Here is a 17,199-nt window from a genome sequence, read left to right as displayed (position 1 = left end):
TTTACCTAGTGGGCACCATGGTCCAGGGCCATGGCTACTAGATAGAAGCTTTGGGCAAGTCACTTACCAATTCTGCCATTGGTAAAATGGGGATAATTACTTCACCTACCTCCTGGAGGAGGAAGAGGGGCTGGAGGGACATTTAGCCAACGTTGGGGCAGCCCTTTGAGTATATAAAAGTAGGCAGTATGGCAGTATTATTGGTGTTGTTGGATGCCTCCTCCTGCAGCTCAGCGGACCGGAGAGCAGCATGTACAGAGAAAACACAGACCCTTCCATGGTCACTATGGCATACAGAAAACAGCCTGCAGATTAGTTGATTCTCTGCCCCAAAGAGAAATATGCTGATTGACAAGTGACTTCTGTGGGACAAGGAGACAGTCCAGCACTAGGCACGGGCCCTTGTCACGCGTGTGCTGTGCAGGGAGAACAGGTGCCTCCCAGTCAGGTGCCCCCAGACATGTTTAGCCACTGGGCAAATATGATTGTGGTGTGCTGTTCCCAAAAGAGGGCCACAGCTGGCCTAGCTGTGTGATGTACTGTGATTACTGAGGCCCGGCAGGGCTCTAAAAGCTTCCTCTGAAACTCCCAGAAGCTCCAGCATGAACTGGCCAGAATGTCTCAGAGGTTTCATCCTCAAGACAGCAAGAGTCTAGGACCAAAACTTGGGCATCAAGGCTGCTTCAGTGCAAGTTGCAATGGCCCTTGGCTAAGAATGAGACTCCATCAGACTGTACGAATGCTCAGGACTGTCCAGGGGTTAACAGCTGCTCTTTGCTGCACTCTCCCACACAGCACGGGATGGAGTCTCTGACTTCACCCCACAGAATGTGCTCAGAGGTGTGTCATACTCCTAGCCCTCCCTGACACCTGTGGTAGGGACAAACAGGCAAACTTCAGTCACCTTGGGCTAATGGGGTTAGATCCAAGCACTGTTGAAGTCAATGGCACAAGTCCCATAGACTCCAGGGGAGGCAGGATTTTCCCCGGGGTCTTTGGAAAGAACTTCAGAGCTCCAGAGGAACCAATGTGGCCCTAATTAGTCTTCCACTGGTGAGCCCTTTTCTAAACTAGATGTTTATAGATGTCACAGCTGTTACTGTCCATCCTAAATGTTTTAATCAGATACAGTAAGTAGTTTATACCATGTGAAGAAGGTAAAACTGGAGTAAATGAACACATTAATGTGTCCTTTCACGTTTGCTTGTATTGCAGAAGAACAGAACTGAAGACATGAACAGTAAAATTCAGAACATAATGACATGGTTCCTGGCTGAAGTAACAAGTATCTTATACCCTGCTGTAACAAAATACGAAGAAAGAATCAGAGCTAAAACACATATGACAGCTGTAGGGTCAGTACTCTCTTATGAGAACTCTAGTAGCTGCAAGGAAGAGATCATTGATGTGTTTGGAAGTCTTCCATCCTCCAAGAGCAGAAGGGTCATCTTTACAGACACAGGCATAAAACCCACCAGCTCATCAACTGATCACAAGACCGTGACAGGAGGAAAACCAATTCCACTACTGGCTCAAAAATCACTGTTCACACCTCTGACAAGGAGCACACAGATGTCTCGAGAAAGTGAGTTCCACAAAGAAAATATTCACAAGGGAAAACCAACAACAACACCTCAGTCTCAGACTGAAAATATTTCTAGCCTGCACAGGAAGGTCGTGAGCATGGGAGCTATAGCTGAGTTTCCCAGAAAGAACTTCAAAACAGAGAAGTTTCCGTTTAGCCAAACTTATTTTAAACTTGAATCGACAACAAAAGATACCAACCCAAAAAAATGTCTGATTGGTGGGGATATGTCTTCAGCCTTAAACCAAAGTCTTCCTACAGAAGGGATTTTCAGGAAGTTATTTGAGCAGCAAAGAGGAACAGAAGCAAATGGCATTGACAACTTGAAGATGCTGCAGGTGGCTGAGAATGTAGTCAAGGACATTTTTATAAGGGTAAAAGATCTGGATCATTCTGTTTGCATTTTAAAGAAGGCTCCAACTGAGCTTAGTGAAAGATTGTTCTGTAGTAAATTTAAAAGAACCGAATCTCCAGGGACTTTTCATAAAGATTTCCAGAAAGAAATTGGATTAGTTGCTAGAGAGATTGTAGCAACTGTGTTTGATAACTTCCACAGGTGTTTGGTGTCCTGCATATCCACTGCATGCGTTTCAGCTAGCAGAGTTTCCAACTCAGAAAAAAATAGAGTCACGCAATCTGAATTACCTGTTTATGACCCACACTTTTCTTTGGCTTCTATAGATAAAATAGCCAAAGAGATGGTTGAAAGTGTTGTATTCACACTGGAGTCATTTGTAGCCTTTCAATTTAAACATGACTTTAAATGTAAATTTTCTGAAATAATGAGACTCCCTGTTGAAAATAGGTCTAGTGCACAACAGAAACCATTCCTAAGGCCTCTTTCAACTCAAGTAGCAAATGAAATAGAATTATCATTTGAACATAAAGTGCCACGAACTACAAATAAAAGAATTCTGCCCACATTAGAACCCTTTCATAGTTTTTCCGACATACCAAGGATTAGCAGTGTGATTACCAGGGAAAGCATACAGAATGCAATTTGCCAAGTCCAAAGACTCCATTCAGAACTGAGCATTTACGCTAAAATTGCTGTTACCAAAATTCTGGAAATTATCAAGTGGAAACCTGAAAAAGAAATTAGCCAAAGAGAAATATCTCCATTTAGTGACATCACCAAAGAAAACATCATGGTAAGTGAGATAACTGGTGCCATATTAGAGCAATGCAGTCAAAATCAGATGGAAATTACTTCAGAATCGAAGTTTGGAAATCTTCATATGGAAAAACCTCGACGAGCATTTGGAAATAATAAAATTCCTGGTCAGGGTGTTACAATGTCAGAAGGAATGAAAATGTCTGCTAAAAAATTAGAAGTTGACTTAAGAGAAAACTTTCCACCTACCAGTGTTCCTGACATGGTGATTAATTCAGAGGAAAAAACAGAAATGGAAAAGGAAATTCCACATAGTCTTCCAACTCTCCAGTGTAACCAGTTCTCTGCAAGGGATGCTCCCACTACATCAGAGAGAATCAAAAAGTCTATTTTCTACACCACAGCTCCCAAACCAAGATCTTCTAGACCAGCACTAGAAACAATAAGAACACTTAGCTCCAGGATGACTCTACCCCCAATTGGAAGACAATTTGCAAGAAAGTCTTTCTGTAAAATAGGCATAAAGAAATCTCCCAAAAGGGAAGCAGTGCATAGGTCAGTGCTTGAAGAACATGGTGAGTTTCTGCCATCCTGTGAAACTGAGAATCAGGCAACACAGTCACAGGATAGTATTAATTCTGCTGGTTTTTTGAAAGAAATGTGTAGTGAACTAATAAGCAAATTAATCACTTCTTCTCAAAACATAGACACCCATGACAGAAAGACAGCTGACACTGATGCTTCTCATGTGATGACAAGTTTAATTGATTCAATGTTAAACGAGTGTTCAAAGTCTCAAGTCAAGGAGCTGCCACTGTTGGACAGTCCGAGCCCTCCACCACAGGTTAGCACATTGGCTACCAAAATTATTCACTCCAGTTTATGTGACATTTTGAAAGAATGTGGTTCTGAAGCCTCAGATTATACAGACATTAAAAATGATCACAGTGCTTCAGTAGAAACATTAGCTACTTCTATAAGGAGAGAAGTTATTGATTACCAGTTTCAGGGACCATTGGCAAAAGCATCATCATCTACTATATTTAAGCCTCTAGAATCTGGGTTAATTGCTGAAGAGGTTTTACAGAAGGCTAACAAACTCAGCACACAATGCCAAACTTCCACGACAAATACTATTAGGGTACCACATGGATTTTTAGAAGATATAATTACCAAACTATTATCTAAAATTCTCCCTGAACACTCCAACATGTCTTCCTCTGCAGAAAAGGAAAATCAAGTTGCAGAATTTGACTTTATTCACATGAAGCTAGTTAGTAAGGTTATGACAGAAATCTCTAAAGATCAGAATTTGATTATTCAGTATGTTAAACGTTTACATCAAGATGGCGATGCCATTGTTCAAACAGTTGTAGAATCCGTGTACAATAAGCTTTTGCCACAGTTTGGATCCCAGTTAACAATACAGAAGTGCTTAAAAAGTGGGTGCACAATTCTTTCTGAAGCAATAGCTGACTTGGTATTAAGAGAGATCTCAAGGAATCAATTGCAGAACTTTTTTTCTGGAGAATTAACACCTCACCAATGTGCTGAAGCAGACAATGTTGTTGAAGATATGCTTAGAGACCTCACCAAACCCTCGGATCACACAAGCCATATAACATCAGATATTAGTGAATTATCTTCTCTCATCATAGAAAAACTTTCAGCTAAACTTTTACATAAACTTTTATCCATTTTTTCCATTGTGGACTTGGATGCACAAAATATTTCTTCAGTGAAGGATGTAACTTCCAAAATTATGAATTCACTGCAAGTGCTCCTTTCAAAAAATCAGATGAATACTAGTGAAAATATCAATGAACCAGACTTTTTACAAGAAGAAGACAGCAAAGCTACTGGAGAGGTCAATTCTGTTTATACGCACATTTTGAAACAATCTGACTCTGATGTTTCTATTCACAAAGATCTAACAAACAAGAATGATGTTTTAGCTAATAGAATAGCTTCTTTAATGGTAAGTGATACTTCTAAACATGAATTTCAACCTGTTTTGGAGGAAGAGTCACCACCCAGTTCACCTTTAATGCTGGAGGCTGTCAGTATTATTAAAAAGATTCTTACCAATATAGAGGTGCCAAAACATCCCTCGGCATCACATATCCCTGTGTTACCAGTGATGTTTGTGGAAGAAATATTAAGTAGATTCTTGTCTAAAATCTTAAAGTCAACTCACAGCAGAAGCCCAGAAAAAAGAAGTTTATCAAAGACTGAAGTGAATGAAGTTGCTGGGAAGCTGAAACAGTCCATGGAAAACCTAATGTCCAAAAATAAAATCAGTCTTGTGGAAGCAGCAGGTGATATGGCAAATCCAGAACACAACGAGACTCTTAATCAAGTGGCTCATGCTATTTACAATAATGTCCTGCAAAAATCTGGATCTCAGCAAGACTTTTATGATAATGTAACAAGTTCCAGAACAAATTTTCCTCAACAAGTAGCTAGTATAATAATTAATGAAATCTCTAATTGCCATCTAGCACTTGCTTTTAAAGACAATCCACCGATGGTCAGCCAGAGCGCTATAGCACTTGACAGAATTGTTGACAGAATCCATGCACAAGTTTCCCTTCATACAGTGCCTGCACCAGAATGTTCAATCAGAGATGAAAATGCAAATGAGCAACCAACAGAAACCAGGCTACCCATTAAAATAATCCCTTATATTGGAAATAAAGCATTACAAATAGATCCGGACATCGTGTCAGAACATTTAGCAGTTATTTCCATAAAAACAGAGCCTCTTGAGGAGCTGAAAAAAGCATGCTTCGCTTACACTGGACTGAGTATAGAAGACCTGAGAAGAGTATCAGTGGCTGGGAAGAGTCCTGCAGCTGAAACTAGTGGAGCTGAAGAAAAGAGAAAAAGAGAAAGACGTCCCTCTCTGGATGTGTCAGGACGGCTGGATGTAAAACCAAAGGAGGTGAGTAAACAGAGTGAGATTGGTAGTCTGGGGGATATGTCTGTGTCAACTTGTAAACTCCATTTTGTTTTGTGAATGCCTTGATTGTAACGTTCCCTGTAACTGTCCCTTTGCATTGTAACTTCCATCTTGGGTTAAGGCATCCCAGGTTGTTAACAACCGGTCTATTCTGGGTAGTGGAGGCTTATGCAAAAGGGTTGGGTGTGACATTCCCCTCTGGTTTTATCTGGACCAGTAATCTGCTAGGTCGCTCTGATCCTTGGCTCTGGGAGTCAGCCTTACCCTGCTCTTCTCTGAGAAACCCCACTCCTGAGCTGTTCACGCACAGTCTCTGGCATGTAAGCTGCTCCTTGGATTGTGCAACCAAATGACACTAGCCAATATCGCCGGTCCCAGACACAACCCTAGGAACCTCCATCTTGCAGTGTCCAGTTATGCCCACTGGACACTGCAAGCTTATATGACTTCGACAATTTAACAAAGAAATTGATATGTACCAGGATTGTTATCCCAAGGGGAGTCTCCGACACACTTCAAACCAAATGCACTGCTTCAGGTAGAATAAACAAACATATTTATTAATTATGAAAGATAGATTTTAAGTGATTATAAGTCAAAGCATAACAAGTCGGATTTGGTCAAATGAAATAAAAGCAAAACACATTCTAAACTGATCTTAACACTTTCAGTGCCCTTACAAACTTAGATTCTTATCACCACAGGCTGGTTGGTTGCCCTTCAACAGGATCTTTCCTTTGATCAGTGCTTTAGTTGCTTAGTGGTGATGTCTGTAGATGGAGGTGGAAGAGAGAGGAAGAGAAAGGCAAATGTCTCTCCCTTTTATCATATTCTTTCTTCCCTCTTGGTTTTGCCCCCCCCTTCAGAGTCAAGTGAGCATTACCTCATCGCAGTCCCAAACTGACCAACGGAAAGGGAGTAACTCACTCAAGAGTCCAACAGATCCTTTGCTGTTGCCTAGGCCAGTGTCTTTTGTTCCTGTGAGGCTGGGCTGGGTTTGTCCCATACATGCCCTGATGAGATGTGAACTGCCCCTCTGCTCTTGGAGAGTTTTTGCCTGGGCTTGCTTTAAGCCATGAGGACACATTCTCAGCCTCATAACTATATATATGAAATTACAACCTATAACATTACTATAACAATGCTCAGTAGATCATAAGCCTTCTGAAGCCACCTGACTTGACAAATTTTGCATTAGATACCACACAGTTATATTATAAGGATGAACACGGGGGTGCTGGGTGTTCCCCTGAGGTACAGAATGTAATAGTGGAAACATATCCTAGAAAGTTAACAATAAGCCCTCAGCCATGATGCCTGTCCCCTGCTGGGACACAGGGCTAGCTGTGAATAGGGCCACTGACTTTGAATGGATTCTTTTCACGGAAATCTGTCTGGGGAGAAGGGGAAGCTGGAATCCCCCATGCTCAGCACACATCTGGGAGAACTTCAGTTTCTCCACTTGACCACCTGCCTCAGCATGTCAGAGACTGGTGCTTTCTAAGTCAAGGGGCTTTTTCATCACCAGAACCAGAAGACTCAGCTGGAGAGAGTGAAGGAAGGAGGGAGCCTGGGCAGTCAGACTGCAGGGTCTCATTCCAAAGAAGAGTGTCAGACCCAGGGTCTGCACCTGGGAATGCACCTGAGAGACCCAGAGCTAAGAATCATGACCAATCACCTGCCAGACCCAGGAGACTCAGCAGCACATGGGATTTGGCAGTGGGATCCCATCCCAACTGACTAGGATCTGTCCCGAGAGGAGGACTGGAGCAGGTTGTGACATAGGAATTGTCATATTAAATTGAGTAAAAAATTGTTCATCCTACCCTCCCCAGGGCCATGACCTCAAAAGCATTTACACACACACACTTAACTTTAAGCATGTGAATCCCACTGAAGTCAATGGGACTAAGAGTTTAAGAGCTTTGCTGCATCAGTGAGACCCTTCATTTCCAGTTTTTATGGATTTTTACTGAAAAAATCCTGGGTTTTACAAAAGCCATTATTTGTTTTTTACTGATTTTCACCCACATTTTGGAAGTACTGCAACTTCCTGGATTTGGTTCCCTCTCCAGAAGGAGAGATAGTGGCTCATAACCTCCCATTGACTTCAACAAAACCAAGATTTCATCCTAGGAGTGTCTCCTTTCCTCCTCTTTCTTGTAGCCTTTGCTGTGGCAGCCCCTCAGCCAGCAGAGTAAGTCCTTCAGAAGAGAAAGTGGGACTCTGTTTTCCATTCTAGAGTGTCACGTTGGGTTGTCTTGGGGTTTTCCATGATTCAGTTCATTTAACGTTTAGTTTCTGTCCTGGCCCTCCCTTGTCCAAAGCAGACTTCGTCCCTCTGCCTGGCCAGATCCCCACTCTTGAGACATGTACACCCTTGGCACCATGAGCTCCAAACCACAGAGAAAAAGTCATACACATTGGAGCTACAGGCCATCCACCGTGGGCACCCGGACATGGGGCAGAAGGCTATAAAAGAACCTACTGCCCCAGGTGCCCTTATTTCCTTTCTTGCTGCCAGAGCCAACTGGCTCCACAATCAGCTGCTCCTTTGCCGTGTGTTTCTACTTTGCTATTGTTAGTCATATTAGCATTACATTGGTCTCTAGCTAGTGTTACAGATTAGCAATACTATCTGAGCTCTCCAGCTCCTACCATGGTGCCCCCATTGCCTGGCATCTATCCGTTGTTTTGGTCCTTTCACTTGACTGGTTCGGGAACAAAGACTAAGGGCATGGCTACACTTGCAAGTTAGAGTGCATTAAAGCAGCTCCATGCACTCTAATTCATGATGCATCCACACTGGCAAGGCATGTAGAGCGTCCGGACTTCGCAGCTAGAGCGCTCTGGTAACCTACCTCGGCGAGTGGAATAAGGTTTGATGTGCCCCCACTGGAGCACCGCGGCACCAGTGTGGACTCCCTGGTCTGTTAATGCGCTCTGATCGGCCTCCAGAAGTGTCCCACAATGCCTGTTCTAACCACTCTGGTCATCACTTTGAACTCTACTGCCCTGCCCTCAGGTGACCAACCGTCAGACCCACCTTTTAAATTCTCTGGTAATTTTGAAAATCCCCTTCATGTTTGCTCAGCCAGGCATGGAGTGCTCTCAATGAATCTTTCCAGGTAACCATGCCTCCACGCACCAGGCAATCCCCAGTATGGAGCAATGGCGAGGTGCTGGACCTCATCAGTGTTTGTGGGGCAGGAAGCTGTCCAGTCCCAGCTGCACTCCAGTCATAGGAATTATGATATCTTTGGGCAGATATCAAGGGACATGATGGAAAGGGGCCATGACCAGGATTCACTGCAGTACAGGGTTAAAGTGAAAGAGCTGCGTAATGCCTACCACAAGACCAGCGGGGCAAACAGCCACTCTGGTGATGCCCCTGTGACCTGCCGTTTCTACAAAGAGCTGGACGCAATACTTGGGGGCAACCCCACCACCATGCACACTTCAGAACCCAGTTCAACAAGGCAGGAGGAGGAAAGTGGAAGCGAGGGTGCTGAGGAGAAGGAAGACACTCCTAGATGCATGCAGCCAGGAGCTGTTTTCAAGCCAGGAAGAAGGTACCCAGTCATGGCAACTGGTGCTTGGGGAAGGACAAACACCAGAGGAAATGCCCGGTAAGCGGCTTTTAGTTTGGGAAGGAAGTTATTCGATGCGGGCTCTTGGGGCGAGAAGGGTTAGGGCTGTATCCATGCTGCACACAGGCAAGCTGCATATGGGCCAGGGTGGAAGTTGCATTGTAATAGAAAACCCTCCCTTGCTTCCCAGATCACCCTCAGCAGCAAGACATATTCCAGGATGAACTGCTGTGGAAAATGTGGGGACAGTGTTGAGTATAGGGGCCCTCTGCAGCTGTTGGCTCCCCCCAAGGCACAGAAACCCAGAGGACAGTACAGCCGTGAAACAATCAGTCCCCCTTGACCCTGTGCTTACTCACCATTTTGGGGCTCCCATAGGTTATATGCGCTTGCTTATGGATGGGCAAATTATGCTATTGTGTAGCCTGTGCTTGCCCTTAAGTATGAGGGAATCATTGCTCTGTCTGGTGTGAACAATGCTGCCTCTGTTAAGTGTTTCATTTCGCTTTTACAGATGCAACCTTGAGACCTCAGCAGTCCATGTTATCACCAGCCAAAAGACTGCAAAGAATTAGGAAGAGGCCACGTAGAAGCAAAAACAACATGCTGCATGAAGTAATGCAGCAGTCACTTAATGAGAATATAAAAGCGCAGAAGTGGAGGGAGAGTGAGAGGACAATCCACCAGCAGAATGAGGAGAGCTGTCACAAAAGCATGGAGCTCCAGCAGCAAATCATGGATCGGCTGATAAGCATCATGGAGCACCAAGCGGACTTGATCCAGGTACTTGTAGCCATGCAGGCAGAGCACTACCACCCCCGCTCCCCCTGCAGCCCTTGTCCCAAAACTCTTTCCCTTGTGCCCCCATGTCACCTCCAACCCACTTTCCTCAACATCCAGGTTCTTATTGCCACCAGTTGCCTCCAACACCTGTAGCTTCACCACCCAGCTCTGAAAATTACCCTTACCCACTGCACTCAACCCCCATTACCATGCATTATAGCCATCCTGAAGTGCAGCATTCATTGCACAGCACTCCAGACAGGAAGGCTGAGTATGATAACAGGACATACACAAATCTGTGAGTGTACCGTTCCCCACCCCACCCCCTTGCCCTTTCTGTTTCCCAAACAGTTGTGTTTCTTTCAATAAATGAATTTTCTTTTCAATGAATGGATTTTTTGGCTTTGAAAACATTCTTTATTATTGCATAAAGTAAAAGATGCCTTAGCCCAGGAAAGCAACAGGCACTGCAAGTCAGCGTAGTAAACACAGATTCCTACTAGCATTGGACCCACTGCACTTCACTCCTGTGCAGGGCACCAAACATTACTGGTGGCTTTCAGCCTCAAATTGCTCCCTAATGCTTGCAGCCCCATGCTGGGGCCCTCTAATAGCCTTATTTTCTGACTGTTCACATTCAGTCTCCACATGCCGAACCTCCGAGTTCCATGCCCAAATGAATCTTTCACCCTTCCCTTCACAAATGTTATGGAGGGTACAGCACGTGGATATAATCATGGGGATGCTGTCATCGGCCAGGTCCAGCTTCCCATACAGACAGCACCAGCGGCCCTTTAAACAGCCAAAAGCACATTCTGCACCAGCTCAGCTTGTTGTTGAACTGCTCCTTGCTGCTGTCAAGGCTCCCTGTGTAGGGTTTCATGAGCCATGACATTAAAGGGTAAGCAGGGTCTCCAAGGATCACAATGAACATTTCAAATTTCCCTATGATGATCTTCTGGTCTGGGAAAAAAGTACCAGCTTGCAGTTTCCTCAACAGGCCAGTGTTCTGAGAGATGTGTGTGTCATGCACCTTTCCAGGCCAGCCTGCGTTAATGTCAATGAAACAGCCATGGTGATCCACAAGCGCTTGGAGAACCATAGAGAAATACCCCTTCCGATTAACTTACTCGGAGGCTAGGTGGGCTGGTGCCAGAATTGGAATATGCATCACATCTATCGCCCCTCCGCAGTTAGGGAAACCCATTTATGCAAAGCCAGCCACAACGTCATGCATGTTACCTAGAGTCATGGTTCTTCTGAGCAGGATGCAATTAATGGCCCTGCAAACTTGCATCAACACGATTCCAGTGGTCAATGTTCCCACTCCAACTGGTTAGCAACCGATCAGTAGCTGTCTGGAGTTGCCAGCTTCCAGATTGCAATTGCCACCTGCTTCTCCACCATCAGGGTAGCTCTCAATTTCGTGTCCTTTCACCGCAGAGTGGGGGGTGAGCTCATGACACAGTCCCATGAAAGTGGCTTTTCTCATCCAAAAGTTCTGCAGCCACCGTTCATCATCCCAGACTTGCATGACAATGTGATCCCACCATTCAGTGCTTGTTTCCCGAGCCCAAAAGCGGCGTTCCACGGTGCTGAGCATGTCTGTGAATGCCACAAGCAATCTTGTGTCGTATGCATTACTCGAGTCAATATCATCGTCAGAGTCCTCACTCTCAGTTTGGATCTTAAGGAGTAACTCAACTGCTAAACATGACGTGCTGGCGAGACTCATCAGCATATTCCTTAGCAGTTCAGGCTCCATTTCCGCAGACTGAAAGGGAAGACAGAGCACGCAGTACAAAAAACGTTGAAAGATGGTGCCAAATGTGGATGGAAGCACAGGGATTGCTGGGATGTGAAACGATGCAACACAGGGCATTGGGAGAGGACCCAGAATGCCTTGCACCCCGCACTCCCTTCCCAAAAGCCACAGCACCAGAATGGGAAGAAGTTGGGATAGCTGCCCATAATGCACCACTCCCAACGCCACTGCAAGTGCCGCAAATGTGGCCACACCAGTGCGCTTGCAGCTGTCAGTGTGGACAGACTGTAGCACTTTCCCTACTTCGCTCTTCGAAGACTGGTTTAACTCAAAGCGCACTACATCTGCAAGTGTAGCCATGCCCTAAGTTGGTCAGTTTCTAGCCCCAATCTGCTTTCAGTTTGATTCAACTCTCTCTGACTGGATAGAGGTTCAGTGTCAATCCCGTTCTTTTGACAAATGCACCCAAATTAACAATGTCAAGACCAAGCTTGATAAGTTTATGGAGGGAATGGTGTGATGAGACTGCCTACAATGGCAGGTAGCCGATTTGCAACTGCTAGCAGCAAATATCTCCAATGGCTGGTGATGAGATACTAGATGGGGAGGGTTCTGAATTACTACAGCAAGTTCTTTCCAGGTGTCTGCCTACTGGGTCTTGCCCACATGCTCAGGGTCTAACTGATCACCATATCTGGGAAGGAATTTTCCTCCAGGACAGACTGGTAGAGACCCTGGTTTTTTTTACCTTCATCTGTAGCATGGAGCATGGCTCACTTTAAATTACTATAAATCATGGATTCCCTGTTACTTGAAATCATTAAACCACGATTTGAGAACTTCAGTAACTCAGCCAGAAGTTTGGGGTCTATTTCAGGAGTGGGTGGGTGAGGTTTTGTGGCCTGAGATGAGCAGGAGATCAGGCTAGATAATCATGATGGTCCCTTAAATGATGGGCCTTAAAAGTCCATGACAAATGCACATAAAATAGCAAGTGCACATGCATTTAATTTTTTACATTTTGTGGCAAATTGCTGGCACTATTATGATGGGTCCCACACTTTCTCTTCTTGTGGGGGGGTTCAGGGTGCTGTTTCTTGCCCCTGATCTGGGGTATTAACTGTCCCACTAGTATCCCAGAGAAGGGGAGTGGAGAGGAAGGGACCTGGGCCCGCCCTCTACTCTGGGTCCCAGCCCAGGGGCCCTAGGGATAGCGGTAAACCACTTGAACTAGCGATTCCTTCCCCTGAGTTACTTCCCTCTCTGGCCCTTCAGCTTGGGGGGACTTCCTGCCCTCTCTCTGCTTGGGCCAAGTTTCTCCCAACCCCTTGTGCCTGTGGAGTCCCTCTGCTCTATATAAGCTGGGTTTCCCTTTACTTAGGGTCTTGGTCTTCTGACCCGCCACAGCATTTTTCCAAACTCTCCTCTGCTTCCCTCCAACTGTTCTCTTTCAAACTGCTCTCTGCTCCAACACCATCACCACTCTTCTTCAACTTCTCCAAACTGCTCTCTGCTCCAACACCATCACCACTCTGCTTCAACTCCTCCAACTGTCTGATTGAAGCGGGGGGCGGGGGGGGAGCGTAATCAGGTGACTGGCTTCAGGTGTACTTATTGGGTTAATTGGCTTCAGGTGTTCTAACTAATCTGTAGTAGCCTCTCTTCCCTCTACAGGGAATAAGGCTCTCATCATCCTGGAGCTAACATATCTCCCATCTATCACTCTCCTGCTGCCCTCTGGCCATGCTATATCACAATATTTTTCATATTCCCATGGTTGTTTTTTTTTAACTAATATTTTTAATAGAAAAATCAGGATTTTTCTGAGTTCTCAACTGAAGTGAAAACAATGTATCCTAATGCAAATCTAAAAGCACTTCCGTTTATTTCCCCTCTAACTAGTGAACCGTAGAAAAAATCATAAGAAAACTGACTCCGAAATTAAGCTCTCTTCAAAAGCTCTCTCTTCAATTTCAGCCTGTCAGCAGAAATTCATTCTGGGACATGTTAAAACCCGACATAGCTAAAGTGGAGCTTTTAAAAGATGTAGAGAACCAGCAGGACCTTATCATGCGACTAGTAACCCATGATATTGAGGCAAAGGTGAAGCAGCAAAAGGAGGAGGAAGAGGCAGCTTTTGAAAAAATTTTAAAAGTAGAATCCTCTTTGATTTTTGAGAGCCAATCACCCCCAGACGCAGCAGGGAGAGAGGACGTGGCATCTGCTCATCCATCGGAGAAGCAGGAATATGAGAGTGAAGCCTCATTGCCAGAAGTCAGGCCAACCACTAGCAACCAGAAGAAATTTCTGTCTTTGAGCAAGTGTTGCCAAGCTTTATCAAACTCGATTCCTGATGATATTGAAGATATCGTCAGAGAAATAAAAGATGACCAGGATAATCTGAGCCTTCTCCCTTTGGCTAGTACACAACATAATTTATTTGCTCCACCATCAACTGGGAAAGAGGCTCAATACAAGGTAAGTGGAGTATGTGAAACTTGTACTAGTTCCTCTGATGACACTTGGCCAAGTCCTACCCCTATAGAAGTCAGTGATTAAACTCCCACTGATGTCACTGAGCGCAGGACTGTTGCCCCATAATGTGATGAGCAACTCACCCTTGCAGTCTGGAAATGTTCATACAAAGGGCTGTTGATAGTTAACAGGGGAGTGGAGCAGAGATCAGAGCTATATCATGTTTAAGATCCCCCTTAGCGATCCGAAAAAGGAGTCCCTCTGTAATTAAATTTTCAGTCAGTGTCAACCAGCAAATGTACCTGGACATATGAAGAGGGGGGTGAGATTCAGGAAGGGACTTAGGCGGTGCAATGCTCAGTGTCATGGCGCCTGACTTTTAGGTGCCTAGAAAAATCACAGGTGAAATCCACAAAGCTGAGTGAAGCACCTAAGCTCCATCTACCCTGAATGGGGAAAAATAGGCACCTAATAATACACTCCACAGGAGCCAGGTGGAGATGGAGCCCACCTTGTAACTTTTAGCCCAGTGGTCACAGCTCTCACCTAGGGTGTGGCAGTCCCAGGCTAACTTCCCTCTCGCTCCCAGCGACGCAGATAAGATTTCAAAGGGGCCTCCCTCCTCTCAGGAGACTACTCCCCCAATCAACCCCTGCTCCAATTGCACTCATTATTTAGCCACCATGGAACAGCCTCAAGAGGATTTACTGAAGGAGTCCCCCAACCCCCAGAATATGCCATAGCTCATAGAACTGTCCTCTCATGATCCCTGGTCAAAGCCTCTCTCCCTTTCTGGAAGAGGGAAGTGAACCTGACCCTCCTACATCCTAGGTGAGTGCTCTAATCACCGGGCTATAAGCTGTGTGCTATCTCCTACCAGCATCCAAACGGGCCCTGATCCAGGAGACAGCCTCCGAGCACACCTACCAGACTGGGCCATGCATGCAACGTAGGCAGCTAAACGCTTGTCTTCCTCTGGGCTTAGGCACAAGACAAGTGTGTGGACCCCTTGCGGGAGGCAGCAGCATGAATGCCCAGGGTAGAAACACTGGCTCAAAGGGAATTTTCATCCTGAACATTTAGACACCAAGTGAGTTAAGCCAACTACAGGGTTTGGTGGGAGTTCTGTGAGGAGCCAAAACTGGGACTCAGGTGCCTACACCCAAGATTAATGCACTTAAGTCTGGGGTTTACTCACCTAAGTACTTTTGTAGATGCCACCTGTACATCTTACCACACAGTGGAAACATACAGGGCTTGTTTAGCTCATCTGGACTCCTACCTGTCGTCTCATCCTGCATGGTGTCTCCCAACTTTTATCTGGGTCACTTTTTCTATCTTTATTATCAGTCCTCTAGGTTAAATTTATTTTTAATGTAGGTTATTTTCTAGCTTTGGATTAGAGTTTCACAGGTGTCCACCTCTCTCATTGCCGTATTACTTTGTTGTTATCTTGTTTTAACCTGAATAGCCAGTGAAAAAAATTAATCTCCCTAATGTATAAATGCTACTGACGAGGAGAGGTGTTGTGAATATCACTGAAGTCACAGAAATATATGCATCACGGCTTTTGTACCTGCCCAACAATAAGATTCCTTCATTACCCTTGAGTTTCCTCTCTGGGGCAGGAGCATTCAGGTGAAGTGACCATGAATGTAACAAAAGGGGACCAAGAGAGGCAAGGAATAGAAGCGGGGCAAAGGTAAGTGAGCCAAGGAGCTGAAATGTCGCCTGAAATAATTGTAATTATTCTTCAGAGTGTGAAAGACACAATATTAACTCACGGTCCCCTCCCTGACTTGGAACAGAGAGTCCTTGGCTCAGCCTCAAGCACAGATGTGTCTGCTCTAAACAAGGACAGCAAACGTTTAAGGTAACTGCTTCCATGGTGGAAACAAGAGAGGGTCTGTGTTTGAGTGAGAGTGTGATGGGGCATTGGCCCCACATTGGTCTCGAAGGGGTTAATAGAGCCCTAGGGAGACTGTGCAAGAGGCAGCCAATTAGAGAGGGGCTGAGAGGAGCAACCATTCAGGGCCAGGCAAACCCATATAAGAAGAGCTGCAAGGAAGAGCAGGGTCAGTTACTCCCTGGAGTTCAAGAAGGGAGGACTGGCTGCCTTGCAAATGGAGGGAAGCCAGCACAGACAGCGCAATGCTGCTATCAATCCTTGAGGGGGCCATTTGGGGAACTGGGGTAAAAATCTGGGGACTGGTCTACTTTGAGCAGGGGGTTGGACTAGATGACCTCCTGAGGTCCCTTCCAATCCTAATATTCTATGATTCTATGATCAGGAACCAGGGGAGCTAGGGAAGAGCTTCTGGCTGGTGGCTGGGAGTTGCAGGCTGAGGGTCTGGGGCAAGGGCAAACAGGGTACTGGGGCTGCTGAGAAGTAGCTAGACAATTGGCTGCAGTCCCCACTGGGGAAGTGGTGGAACAGTTGGACTGCAACACTTGATTCTGGAAGGGGGGAACCCAGATTGTGACATGGCTGGAGGGCTGTGTCATGAACAGGATGCCGTGATCCTTGGAGTGAGGTGGGTCTGGGAGCAGAATTAATGGTGGGTGACACACCAGCAGGTGTATCAACCTGCAGAGTCAATCCCAAAGATGAGCAGCAGGAGGTACCTATATGGTGAATGGAGCCCCATTACAGCAGGAGTCTCCAGAGGTACCGGGCAGGGCTCAGTCTAGATTTTATGGGGGCTCTATGGGAGGTGACACAGGCCTCCACCCAATTCTTTCAGCCAGAGCCGGTGCAACCATTTAGGCAAACTAGGTGGCCACCTAGGGCGCCTAGTGGTTGGGGATGCCTAAAAGTCCCCTCAGGTGAGGAGGTGGAGTGGAGGTGAGCTGGAGGGGGGGTGCGCAGGGAGGGCTACCTGCAGTAATGGGGGGGGGGGGCGCACAGGGGAAAGTCGTGCTCAT

General features: G+C 45.7%; 1 protein-coding gene across 1 annotated transcript; it reads left to right on the top strand.

The window, feature by feature from the left end:
- Positions 1–3,471: 3,471 nt before the first annotated feature.
- On the top strand, positions 3,472–15,304 carry LOC142047224 (fibrous sheath-interacting protein 2-like). Its single transcript, XM_075068959.1, has 4 exons — positions 3,472–5,643; positions 13,777–13,995; positions 14,038–14,277; positions 15,260–15,304. The coding sequence occupies exons 1-4, from the start codon at positions 3,472–3,474 to the stop codon at positions 15,302–15,304; spliced, it is 2,676 nt and encodes an 891-aa protein (XP_074925060.1).
- The last annotated feature ends 1,895 nt before the right edge of the window (positions 15,305–17,199 follow it).

This window comes from Chelonoidis abingdonii, chromosome 8, assembly GCF_003597395.2.
Source record: "Chelonoidis abingdonii isolate Lonesome George chromosome 8, CheloAbing_2.0, whole genome shotgun sequence".
NCBI lineage: Eukaryota > Metazoa > Chordata > Testudines > Testudinidae > Chelonoidis > Chelonoidis abingdonii.
Note: the sequence above shows the minus strand (reverse complement) of the source record. Positions and strands in the feature narration are given on the sequence as shown.